The sequence below is a fragment of the Setaria italica genome, chromosome IX (assembly GCF_000263155.2).
Source record: "Setaria italica strain Yugu1 chromosome IX, Setaria_italica_v2.0, whole genome shotgun sequence".
NCBI lineage: Eukaryota > Viridiplantae > Streptophyta > Magnoliopsida > Poales > Poaceae > Setaria > Setaria italica.
Window position 1 is genome coordinate 46,158,771 of NC_028458.1, and position 13,686 is coordinate 46,172,456.

Here is a 13,686-nt window from a genome sequence, read left to right on the forward strand (position 1 = left end):
TGTTGCCAGTTGATTGGAATCAGACACAATAGACGTCAATAGGGCAATTGAGAAGTGCATCGAAACTGCATTGACCTGATTGCTGATATGACTCTTCTTTCTTTTCTTTTCTTTTTTTTTTGTTTCTTGCAGGCTAAAGCCTTGGAAGGCAACTAGATAAATATGACTGCTTTTCTGGAACAACTAGGTATTTGCCGGAGCTGCCTTTTGTTGTAAACCTCAGTGTTTCTTTCCAAAGACGCTTATATGGTTCATAACACAAATTTATTCTTCTTTTAGTTCTAATAAACATTCTGGTATTGTCATAACAGTTTAAAAAATATCATATAAAACCTCAAAAACTTCGAGCACTGCAGATATATAGCCCCGATATTGGACATGCTCACAAAGTCTTAAACAAGTACATCACAGAAGTAGGGCACAGTATGGACTTTGGGCAATCAGCACCATTTGCTTTCTATTTCAGCTTCTTACCGAAGTCTGGGAGATCAACGAGCTGGATCCTTGAGATGCCTTGTGCTTCTTCCCTCTCCTTCTGTGTGTTGTATCCCCATGTCACTGCCCACATGGTATCCCATTACATCAGAAAGACAAGGTAGTTTCGACCAAGAGTGAACCATTAGGGTTAGTGAGAAAAACATGACTCACCCAGGTAGAGGTTCCATTTATCCAGCGCAGGTTCTTTGATCACATTATTCAAAGTCGCAAGTCGGTCCTCGATGAAACTACTCAAGGTACAACAAAAACAAAGGAAACAACAATCATCCCTTACTTATTTTGCTGTTATCCATCTCATATGGATGCCCAGAACTAGTTTATGCGATGCAGTATATATGGTATTAAAATTTAATCACGCAAACTATGGACTTACTGAAGTGTTAGACCTTGGTGCTGTGGCATCTGCTGCAGCTGCTGGAGAACTTTTACCTTCGGACTGAAGAATGAACTCACAGATTCAGTACTGAAAAATCATGGATAAGTTAAGGAAAAGATAATAAGCACCATACTAACCCAGTGCCAAGGCCATATATCCTTTCAGAGGGAAAATCTATGCCAGCCAATTCTTTCAGTAGTGCTTCAGCAAATCTACTCTGAAAGATGACCAATAAGTGATCAGCAGAAGATCAGCATTCTGCATTACATACAGAGCAGAACTGAGAAAACAAATATGAACCAACTAAAAGCTGGAACCAAATTTCTAAAATCTCCATCATAAAAAATATCTAAAGTCTATATATGGTTGTTAGAATCATTTGTTGAAACAGTTCAGTTGTTCATAAACATCTAACTAAACAGAAACTGAAACCATGAACTAATGAAATAGAAGATCGCGAAAAGTTAGGTCACACAGCAGAGAAATGTAGGAGGTAAACCTGTTTTGTTGTGACTATGTAAGTTTCAGAGCTTGAAAGCTTTAATGCATCAGCTGTTCCAGGATAAAACCTGCAGTCACATTGACCTGCCAATGAGTTGCACAATATGCTTTGTTCGATATATGTAATGAACATGAGACACTTCAGGAGTCATTACATCACTTCAACTTTTTCGAGCATATTAGGCTGTAAAACTGAAAAGGGAGACAGTGGGGAAAAATATTGCCCTATCAAAAGAGACTAATAAAATTGTGATCATTGAAGTCAAACAAAACTTTCACATAGAGCAATAAAATTAAGTTAACACGTAAGACAAACACACAAGCAAGCAATGAGCCAATAACACACAGTAAAGCACATATGTATGCACATGCATGCTCATGCAGACCCACATGCACAGAAAGGGCTAGGGTGCAAACATGGAGCCAATAATCAAGAACTTGGGATTTGTGGTCAATTTTCTTTCCAACATATTTAATAGCCATACCCACTAATGAATATATCACATTGAGTCATACAAATTAGAAGGTCGTTTGCTACCTAGACCCACATAGATAGAGTGAGGCCTCTGCTACTATTTTATCAAACTATCTTTGCATGCTATGTATAAGGGAACTACTGTAGAAATGTATGATCCGTATTTCATCCATGTGGTCTGGTCCTGATAGTGTTTCTGAAAGTTTTGAAGTGTTCCTCTCAACTGAGGACAGAACACTAGCGTATCTAGAGATGGTTCTCCCCGTGGAGTATATACCTCCCAAGTCCCAAACTATCGACAGTAAAACACAAAGTTATAGTTAGATCTAACTTAATTTCTTTGAATATATAATGGTCAGACCAAGAAGAAATATACACCAATTATTTCATAGATCAGTCACCTGTTAGCACCTATCCAGCCAGACAAATCATTTTCAATCCAGTCATCTCTTACACGACCAAAGAGATCTACCAAAGACTCCCTATCTTCTTGCCACTCGTCCATGAGAATGGGCTTCAGTTTAAACCAGTTCTCCAATATTTCTTGGATGCTAAGCCCATCTGCAACCTTGCAAATATCACATTAATATAAAAATTCAATCAACCTAGAAGCCTATAGTCATTTTCCTATTCTGTTACCACCTAAGACATTATGATAATATTTGGTCAGGAATACACTACAGATGAAACTTACTGATGATTTCCGAACAGAGGGTATCTGGATCTCAACAAGCAACCTAACAAGCAACAGGTTCTCATATCCCGTTTCCACCACTGGACGGAGCTGAAATAATGGAAAATATTTTAAGTAATAAATTGTAAAGAATAAAATTTTGAAGATGAATGCGAGGTTACTTGTCATGAAATCATATGAGAATATCTATTATGCTTCATGAGGATGGTAAGCTTAATTTATTCATAGCACCATTATTCTTTAAAACAGAAAGCGTCAATTATCATCGGTCACTATCCTTATTCCGTAGTTGTAGCAGATGTAGAATGTGGATTGCTCAGATGTTAGGCAAGTGTGGACCAAAAGTTCCTACCAATACATATGGGATAACTTCATATAGTGGATAGACAAATGAAGGGGGGGAATCACTTTGTTTGCTTGGTGAAAAAACTATGGAGCCAGTTGACTTTCATGAACTTTCCAACTTTCATGGGTTTCCAATAATAAGCAAAGGGAATCAGTGGTTCAGGACAGGACACTGAAAGACATGAAAAAAAACAACCAGATGAGCAAGGTGCACGCTGTTACGAGCCACTAAACTCAATGATCCATCATCCTAATTTTCTTTTTGTACATTCTATAGATTTCCTGTTCTTTTTGTAACATTCTTGTTAACTAAAGCTGTTGCTGTAAGCTGCAAGATCAGGGCCAGCTTTGCTGTTGCTGTGGTAAGCTGCATTGCGACACGGAATCTACTCACTACTCAGAGGAAGACATATTAGTTCCCACATCTCAATAAAAGATACTTCCAACTAATTAATACATTCATTTTAAAAAAAATCGAGCGAATGCTAAATGGAATGGAGCTCTGAAATTCTAGGGTGTGCTAGCTGGTAGCTAAATCCATGTGGACAATAAGGGCTTACGGTGTACATCTGCTCCACTATCCACTCCTCCATGGCGGAGTCAACCTTCGCAAACACCCACGGCCACCTCACCTTCGCGGCCTGCCAAAGACACCAAATCGAACACAGTTACTCGCATATCAAGCACGCAGCAAGCAAGGCGGAGAAGTTGACCTTGACGGCGGAGAGGGAGCTCTCGCCGCAGCTGTCGCATAAGACGCCGTCGAAGTCGAGGGCGAACAGGTCGCCGCCCATCGCGGCGCGCGGGGGTCTCGCCGCCCTTGCTCCCCTCCTCTCCGCTCCTCCGGGCGACGGCCCGGACCGAATGAAGTAGGGGCGGACCCTCCCTATAGGCAAGGTGGAGCGGCCGCCCAAGCTACTGGCGGCCGGTGTGGGCCCCACCACCCTCTCCAGGCAGCCAGGCGCCGTGCCGAGAAAACGAACGGCGGCCATGGGCATCGGTGAGGCTGAGGAAGAAGAGGCAACCGAATGGACTATGGGCTTTAAAATTTGGTGGGCCAGGATATAAACGACTATATGATTAAATTCTTTTTCGAAAGACTTTATATGATTAAATTCAACTATTATGTTAACAACAATCATTATTCTTTTTTTTTCTTTAGGCATGTTCGCTTCAGCTTATTCAGGCAGCTTATCAGCTATCAAACAATGTTTTTCTCTCACAACAAATCAGTCGTTTCAGCTTTTCAGTCAGCTTATAAGCTGGAGTGAACAGGAAAGTTTGTTTGATTTGAAGGACTGCCACGATCTGCACTCTCTCTTGCTTGATCAATGTAGTATTTAGGGCACGTCATGTTTGGTTTCAGAAGCAATCTTGCCTCGTCTTGCTCGCCTGACCGGTGCCGGCGAGCCAAATTTGCTCGCCTGGAGAAGCAAGCAAAATCAATGCTAGCGCGAGCTCTAAGGAAGACTTGCTGACCATCCAAACATTCGATACTCTCCAATTTCTAGCTAAGGAAGGCTACATGGTGCACGGCAAACGGCAAAGCTTCCAAACGGCTATCATTTGCTGCAAGTTATCATTTGCAATGGCTATCAAATATCAATGTGTAACTTCACTAGGTTCCTACTACAAATTCCAAATGACCGGAATCAACTAGCAACCATATTTTCGAGATATCATCCACCGAGAATGAAGGATGATCCATCACATTCACTTTGCTAATTAGACTCGAGTCTTGACAAAATGCAACATTCAACGCCATCAACGGCGCTGAGTGAAAGGGCAACTTTGTATGCGGCGCGCCTAAACTATAGATCTCTTGTTGTAGGATGCCAGGTGCTAAGTGTCAGTGCTAGAACTTTATACTCCCTTCGTCCTCGCTTGGGAAGCATGCCGAGGAAGTAGTAGTATGATATTTTGTAAGTTTGTTGCATCAATCGAGGAGCCATTTTATTTTGTCAGTATCCTTCTTTCGATTATCCTCCCTGCGGTCCTGCTGCTGGAGTTTGTTGCTCAACATGACCCAAGGTAGGATTGATATCTTTTTTCAAGTAGGATTGATACCTCTCTTTTACTCCCTCCGTCCCAAAAAGAATACAACTCTCGCTTCTCAAGGAGTTAAACAATTTCAAATATAACTAAATTTATAAAAAAATACTAACATCCACGTCTCCAAATAGATTTAGTATGAAAATATATTACATGATTAATCTATTCATATTTATTTTATACCATAAATTTTAGTACTATTTTGTATAAATTTGATCAAATTTAAAATTGATTGTCTTCTTGGGAAGCGAGAGTTGCATTCTTTTTAGGACGGAGGAAGTAGCATTTTCTCGTGATTTCCTAAGATACGCACTGCGCCATAGGATCATAGGAACGTGCCAGGTCGCCGGTGCACTGCGCCAGACCGTAGCTACACCACCTGCAGCGAGCCGTTCCGCGCGCCCGCGTACGCCGGGCTCCCGGTCGCGAGCCGCAGGGGCTGGCCGTCTTCGCCAGGAGGCTCAGCAGCCGCCACCGCGTCGCGTTCATGCATGCTAGCCATGTCCGCGGCGGGGATCGGGGCGGAGGCAGAGCCGCTGCTGGCTTGCCAAACGGTGGCGGTGGTGTAGGCGGCATCGAAGAACGGCGCGTCCGCGTACCGGAGGAGTCACACAGGCACCCGCCGAACTAGTCGAGGAAGCTGACGTTCCGGCTGTGCGGGCAGAGCCCCGTGAGCCCGCCGCCGGGAGCGGGAGCGGCGGCCGCCTTCCGGAGGAAGTCCAAAGTCCTAGCACCGCGCCGCGTCACAGCCGGCGTAGCACATCTGCACATGACGAGGCCCGACGCCCAGTCGCGCGCCGCCGTGCCGACGCTGCCGTTGGCGAACCAGCCGTTTCTAGCGGGCGCCGCGCTGCTGGATAGCGTGGAGACAAGCTCGGCGAGGTTCTTCGCGTACTGGCTGCCGTCGGTGTAGTTGCCCGTGGTCGTCAATGAACCCACCAAGTGAGCAGGCAGGCGACCTGCTCCCCCTGCGCCGGTTGGCCCGCGCGCACTCTCTCTGGCGTCAAGAGCTTGACGAGGGAGAAGCCTGCTGAGCTGTGCTCAATCTGGGCCGCACAAGTCCGATTGGACGGCTCGTAGGTTCCCAGGGGGTGGATGGTATTTCAAATACCGTCCACCCCTGCCTGCTAACTGCCAACACCCCCGCCGCGCTCCGGCCGTTCCTTTCCTTGCGACCCTCCCCGGCGTTGTGGCCGTCCCCGGCCGCCAGTGCCTCCTCCACTCCATGCCGTTCCGGCCGGCCGTACCCTGCATCCGTCTCCGACCAAGCTTCGTCCTTTGGGCCGTGCGGCTGGCCTGGCAGCTGGTGAACGGCCTCAACACCGCTGCTGCTGGTCATGGCGCGCGCCCAAGCTCAGTCGAGAGGGTTCTGAATCACCAGCTGCGGCTGATTCCTAGCCTACGCCTTACGGTTCTTCTGAAAGCAAGATCAATCCGCCATTAAAGGCCGCCATCTTTCGTGCCATCTTGCTTCTGGATTCAGTAATTTTTACTACTGCATCGACAACATTCAGAGTTCAGATTCTTCTGATTATACCATGCACAGCTAAAGGACTATCCGTTCTTTACAAACAAAAAGGATCACAACAAATCGGTTCGGAGAAGAGATACTCTGATCGATCATGACGCTACGAGTAGCTTCTTGACAACTGAACTAATCAGCAAGCGCTGCACTTGTTCCTTGACCACGGCCGTGCACTGCAGGTGAACCATCACGCCCTGGTGCGAGTACCAGGCGTCAATGGGCGTCAGGCCAAGTCATCGGCCACTCGCCGTGGCAGCCGGAATCGGTCGTGCTGGGGAATGCGTCGCGTTCTGCTAGCGGAGTCGACGTGATTCCAGTCGACCTGCCATGGTCCGGTCAACACCCAGACGGCGGCAGGCTCGGAGGGAAGCTCAACATCCAGGGAAGGAGAAGTTGACGACGGCGCAGATGATACAGAATCCGGCGGAGGAGCACGAGAAGGTGCAGGCACGGATCTCCGGCGAATCCATTCCGCCGCCGGCCGCGAAAGCCACCGCCGATTCGCCGTGACAGATCCAACGAGGAACAGCTGTCGCAAACAAGGGACCAATTTGGAAAACTGTCATCCGAGTTGGGGAGTTTTATGTAAATATTTGGATCGCGACTATTAATCGCGATCCAATAGGGAGGTTATTGACAATAATTGGATCGCGACTGTTAATCGCGATCCAAATCAGGGGTTTTATGTAACAGATTGAGGGGTAATTTGCAAGACCTTCCCCTCCCTCCCGCCGGCGGCGGCCGGCAGCGGCCGGCAGCCGGCGTTGATGGCGAACCAGCGGGCCTCCGCCTCCCCTTGATCGGATGGAGAACAGAACACCTTCTGCTCCTCGCCCCTCAAGGTCGGCTTCCGCGGAGGCGACAGGGAGGCTACGCTGGATGGACGCCGCCAAGGCCGGAGACGAGCGTCGAGACCGACGTATCATTCGGAAGCTTGGAGCCCTGGATACGCGGCGCTTCATGGCTGCTCCTGCCTGCTGGATGCTGGGCATGGTGCGTGCGGCATGCCCAAGCACAGTGGAGAGTTCTGATTTCTGAAGCTCCAGTCGACTCCTTTCTTGCGTTATGGTCTTACGGAGTAGAAGTAGGTGACTACAAACTGAGTGTGTTTACTCTTGAGTTCAGCAACTGCAAGTGAATTTCGGCAAACTGAGAGTGTTTTCTCTGAGTTCAGCAACTGCAAGTGAAGTTCGGTGTCATGGAGTCACACCATTACCTGCACTGAAGCTCCAACCGAAATGCCGGACGGAGTTTGGAAGATTTTTTAAGGAACTGAAGAGCAACTTGTGAAGATAATCTGACATTGGAGCTTCAGTGCAGTTGATGATGATGTCAGGACACAATAACATTACATCAGTTTGACTCCAGTTTACATAAATTTTCATCTTGATTACATCCGCAGTAGTATAATTCTGCTAGGCGTATACAGATCGATCATGGATGATGAAATGCATTCTGATTTCTGGCTCCCTCCCTCGCTGCGGGATGCTGCAAGCTGTGCCGCGGATTATCAGTGTCTATCACAGACCCGCGTAAATTTTCTTTCCACTGTGTGTTTCGGTTCCCTGAACAATCAGTGCGATTCTGCACTCGAGCTTATGTCTGAATTGTACAAGTTTGCAGCAGGTGCTGATGGTGAATCATGGTTCGTCTTTAATTGTCAAATGCGGAAGCATGAAACGAATGTTCAGGATTGTGCTGTGACTTAATTGTGTCAAGTGTGTTAGGGTGAACTGACCAAATATGTACACATCACGAGTAAGTTAGCGCGTATAGTGAAGTAATAAGTTTATATCACCAAATGAGTTAATGACGCGAATAAATTAGTTTTCTTCTGCGAACAAATAGTTCCACTGGAAATAATCAAACTAAAATCCAATTCTATAAGAAAAATAAAAATAAAAATTGACGATATGAATTATGAAAAACACAATTTACAATTTGAATAAAAATAATATCTAGATGAGGTTTAGAGAGGAAATACAAAGAGAGATACATAAATAAATATACAGATAATTGGATTTAAAAAGTTGTAAGGAAAGAAGTAGAAAACGAGAAGAAAATAAAAGGAGAAAGAAAGAAAAAGGAAAAAAAACTATCACCAAGTCCCTTCAAGCCTCGGCCAAGAAAAGGAAATCAACTCTAGATATTAGTCTGGCAGTGTTACTTTAATAGCACAGAAATGTGAATGATGTTGTCTATTCTAATTGAAGGGTGATGCTCTCATATCCATCAATGTTGTGCATATGTGAATTTGTTTTTCTGATGGAGCTGTGGATAATAAACTAGAGCTGTTTGCTTACCCTTGACAGTTGCATATTGTTGTTTCTTAGAAAAATGTTCTTGATGGCAACATGATTCCTCAGTTTGCTGAATATATGTGTTTTTCTGTAGCACTGGGAGAAACCTCTACAGGTGAGAGACCAGGAGCTGGTGCTTCAAGTGCATGAAAAATCTCAAAATTCCAATGCAAGGTCTTCTAAATCAAGAAGGAAGTGTCTACTGAAGATAGTAGAGGGCATAAAGTGTGTTTTGTGGTGGGATATCTCTTGTGAATCTTTGGTGTAAGGAATAGTCAGTAGTCCCTGTTAGCTCTCTAGTTAGTAACTTCCTAGTCAGTGTAAAGCTTGCTTGGTTTTGTACTCTCTATTTTGGAACCTGAGCTTGTAATCAGGGGTGGGAATGAATACATTTCTGGGTGAAAGTATTGGTTCCAAGGAATTTACCATATGAAACTGAAACCGCAAATCGTGTATGCGCGGCATGTTACTTCAATGGTCAGGTTCAACTTTCTGTGGCTTGAAACTGCTTCAAAAAAACTTATTTACTGAACCCATACTTTGGCCCAAAAATACACCGTAGGTTCTTAATAACGGGCCTTGATATGTTATGGCCTGGGTAGCACTACAAAGTGAGCCGCACGCAGCCGCACTGTTGAACTGTACACGCATTCCATGGTTGCAAACACGTGAAAAGAAAATTTAACCACACGTAGCAAAATCACTAGACACCAGCAACCAAGAGCGCCGGTGCTCTCGGTGAGCTGACCTAGCAGCCGCCAGCACGTCTCGTTCATGCAGGACACGCCCGTTAGTCGCGTAACAATGCGCTTCCGGCGTCCACCATGCATATTGTTTTGCTTATTAGCCTGCAATGATCGATCTAGGCTTTTCACCTCGGCCTCGTTGTACCTCTTCTGTTATGCTTGTCTAATCTAATTATACGAAACTCACGTGTATATATATTGAATATTCTATTTAGGGTCTGTTTGTTTCAGTCCTAAATTATATAAGCTGCATTATGGTCCAAGAGTAGTAGGATAAAAGATCACTTTAGGAACACGAATAATCACGAATAATCTGAAATAAGCTACCCAAGGCTAACTTATTTCAGATTATTTGTGGTTCCAAGGTGATATTTTACTATTGTGACAACCCTAGCTGATTTAGCTTTGATTAATCTTGGATAGGAAGTTTAGGCACTCAATTAGCACATGAAAGGTCCAAATTGCCCTTTTAGAGCTTAATTTGGGTCAATTTTAAAACTTGAAATTTTATATAGGAACTTGAATTTTTGTCAATCTAATAGTTGTAGAAATTTTCCTTTCCAACAACTTTTATTGTTATCACTTTGAGTGATTTGGAGAGAAAGAGGTTCAAAAACTAGATTTAAATTCAGAGGCAAATCAACTCAATCCAAAAACTGCTAAGTCCTAAAAACAGGGTTGAGTAGAGTACTTTACTAGCTTTTATTTCAAATTATAGACCAGATCTTAGGGTAGAGATTTTACAAAAGTTTTAGGGTAAACTTAGAAGAACAAGTTTGACAATTAGAGCTTGAACTAAATCAATTTAGAATCTGCTCGAATTTTAGGCCAAACTGAGCTTAACTCTCCAACTCAGCAAAAACAGCACTTAAGACTCAAGTCTGAACCAGTGAAAGTTTCCTCAACTTGGCAGTCCTTTTTCTCACAAAATTTATACTAACATTTATCTAGACACTTTATAAAAGTTTGAGTACTACAAGTCTATTTATATTTTACTTATTTGACCCAGGGTCAAATCTCAACAAAAACCCTTCAAAACTTGGGTCAAAGTCGACCAAAACAGTCAACTCAGCTCAAAATTGCAAAATGGTGCCGAGTCTGAAAACAGTTCAAGTGTGTATCTTGGAATACAATTTACTCACAAAACTTGAATAGAACTTAAGTAAAACCATTTATAGAAGTTTGAGATCTATGTTCATAAAACAACTTCATCAAAAAGCCTCTGGTCAAATTCCCAACCTAAGCCCTTCAAATTTCAAGCCAAAATCAGCCAAATTCATGAAATCAGCCCAGACTGCAAATCAGCCCAAATCTGAAATTCGTGCGTTCCACCAAACTTTGAGACTTTATAAATTCAAATCTAGCTCGATTTTGGACCCAACCCTTTTGTAGAAGTTGAATCCTGATCTGTGACCAACAAATCATAGAAAGGCCAAATTTCAAGTTTAGTTGGAAATTTTCAAATAAACCCTACCCAAACATCACCCCTTCACCTGAACCACGTCACACCCTTTTCGCCAGAGCACGCGCCACATGCTCCAACTTGCCGCCGCCGCGTGCCTCTTCCCCACCGGCGAGCTCGCCATGCCCAACCCGCGGTCGCAACAAGACCCAACGGTGCCCCTCCTGACCAGTGACCGCGTGAGCCTATCCTCCCCTTGACAAATGATCCCCTCCGCCCTATCCCGCGAGCTCCTCCCTCCGCCATGACGTCGCCGCCTACCAGCCGACGCCCTCCGCCCAACGCCAACGTTTGACACGACAACTCGGGCATCATCTTCGCCAATCAATCCGCCCGGCAAAGCTGCTTCTTTGCGCTTGCAATCACTCGCACCCAATGGCCGCAAGATCACCCCGCGACCCGCATCTCCTTCCGCCACTCAACGTCGCCGGTCACTCACCCGCCGCCTAGCTTTCCTCTCCCGCTCGCCTCCGGCCACGTCGCTCGCCCGCCTTGGATTTGCCTCGCTTCCCCGCACGCACCCGCGGCCATAAAAGGCTTCACACCGCCAGAGCTTCCCCTCCACGCGCCTTTACTCCCCTACAAGCTCTGCCGCCGTGAGACCTCACCATCGACGCCCCCCCTTCCGCCCAGCACCTCCGCACAACCAAGCGAAGCTTTCACTGCCACCTGTTGGCCACCGGACACCTCACCGACGCCAGAACACCCGAGCACTTCACCGCCGCCACCCGAGTCCGCCCTCTTCGCCGTTCACTACTGACAACCCTTCGCTGCCACCTGCACCTTCACCAATCTTGCTCGAGGTGAGCATGCAGACGCACCTGAGTACTTGTTCCCCTCGGTTGCGCTGTTAATCGTCGGGTTTTCGTCGGACCTATCGCCGGTCGCTGCAAGGGCATAGTTGCGTTTATTAGAGTTTTTCTAGGGGCCCTGCCGTGAAGCTTTAACATGCGTAAGGACCTAAGTGTAAGAAACCAAGCGTAAATGTGCTAGTGACTTTTCTGTTTTAAAGTGGATTAAATGGCCTAAACTTTGAAAATGCATAAGTAATTGTAGAAAATTGATAAAAGTGCCAAACCAACTTTGTTAAAATCCTTGAGATAAGTAGTTTCGCAGAAAAATGGTGCTGGCCATGTTACTATTACAAATATTTCTTTAGGCTTTAAATCTTGTTTAATCCATTAAATGCATTGTAAATCATAGAAAAATGGTAAAATAGAAAAACCACTTCCGATAGGTTTATTTCAGTGAGCTGGTGCTAGGAAAATTACTTAGTACCCTGGCATATATGTTTATGTCACTGTTTTAGTTTTATCCTTGAAATCTAGTGAAAAATATTTCTTTTTGCATAAGTAATGGAATCTGTCAGAGAAAAATATGAAACCACCTGGTTTAGATCACTTATGCAACATGCTTTCTAGGAAAAATAATGGTCACGGTAAGAAACATGTTGGAACATGCCTTTATTTTTATGCAAGAGTAAATAATAGATAAATATGGAAGATAGATGTCCTTCATCAAAACTCCTGAAAAATTTACCAAAGACTCTGCTGCACCTATATAACTCACTGTTAAAATTTCAGCAACAAACTCTCTGTGTTAATCAAGATGAAAATAGTTAAGTGCTTGCTACCTTTGGGTGGTGAAATAAATATAATGATTTCTGTAGTAATCCAATGAACCCCAAATTTTTACAGAAGCCTAGTGATGGTATGAAGAAGTCATTGTAAAATTGTCAACCCCATAACTAATCATATACCACTGAAATGAATTATGGAAGTTAAAGCTAAGAATAAATAGATAAGACAAAGTAAGTAATGATAAGGGTAAAATGGTAATTTTGGAAGAGGTACAGGAAAACATTCACAAACAGGATAACTTTCCAACTACATGTTAAGCAACCCTAAAGTGACCCCACCCCTCTTTTGTGAAGTCAAAGTTGTTAAAATCCTATATGTGTACATAATCACCATCAAATACACCCGAGGATTAAAATATGAAATTACTCATCTAGCATATAAAGTTAAGGCTTATCTAAGTGTTGTGGTCCTTGCACTTAATGCGTTTGTTTAACTTGAAATGCATCTTGCTTGCAAACTCATGAAACTTATACATTGCATATGCATCTCGTGTAGAAGCGAACCTCGTAGACGGGACATACGAGCTTCACGTCACTCAGGAAAAAGAGCCCCTGGTGGAACTACATCACTTGGAGGCCGAACCCGCGCAAGACCAAGCTCCTGGAGACTCACTAACTCTCTCTGAGATCGAACGCAAATCCTGGAGCATAACCCAGTTTTCCAAATTCATGCACTACTTATGTTGTTTATATTTGTGCATTTAGGTTTATAGACGTTGCTTGAAACCCTAGTTGCATAACCCTAGGTACCTATGTGCTGAATACTAGTATGTTAGGACGAGTAGATGCAATGCTAAATATGATTCGGTAAAAGTCAAGTGATTTTCTATCACTCGCGAGTTATAGGAGTTGTTTGCCTACTCTTTCTGTAACCATAAAGATGATGGACGGGGCTGGGATATATGTTATAGATTGGTGGATTGCCCCGTAGATAAATGTGCTAAGGTCGAGATGTGTTAGCGTTCATGGTCAAGTGTTTGAAAGTACTAATCTCATACCTAGTATGGGATAGGGAAGCCTAGTACCTGATTGAATCGGAACGTGGACATACTCCCCGCTCTCTCTAGAACGGA

General features: G+C 44.4%; 1 protein-coding gene across 1 annotated transcript; it reads right to left on the reverse strand.

Annotated features, from left to right (window-relative positions):
• Positions 1-247: 247 nt before the first annotated feature.
• Positions 248-3,920, reverse strand: LOC101783107. Its single transcript, XM_004984291.4, has 9 exons — positions 3,603-3,920; positions 3,450-3,530; positions 2,545-2,634; positions 2,252-2,418; positions 1,374-1,443; positions 1,012-1,091; positions 872-934; positions 649-725; positions 248-558 (listed from the first exon to the last, which is right to left on the reverse strand). The coding sequence occupies exons 1-9, from the start codon at positions 3,885-3,887 to the stop codon at positions 458-460; spliced, it is 1,014 nt and encodes a 337-aa protein (XP_004984348.1). The 5' UTR covers positions 3,888-3,920; the 3' UTR covers positions 248-457.
• Between the last annotated feature and the right edge of the window lie 9,766 nt (positions 3,921-13,686).

Bases quoted from the DNA above. Each gene is read 5' to 3' on its own strand.
- LOC101783107 (XM_004984291.4), bottom strand. From the start codon at position 3,887: ATGCCCATGGCCGCCGTTCGTTTTCTCGGCACGGCGCCTGGCTGCCTG. The intron at 2,635-3,449 runs GTAAGCCCTTAT...CCATTATTTCAG, and splicing joins TAGTGGAGCAGATGTACACC to CTCCGTCCAGTGGTGGAAAC. The intron at 1,092-1,373 runs GTTTACCTCCTA...GTCATCTTTCAG, and splicing joins ACATAGTCACAACAAAACAG to AGTAGATTTGCTGAAGCACT.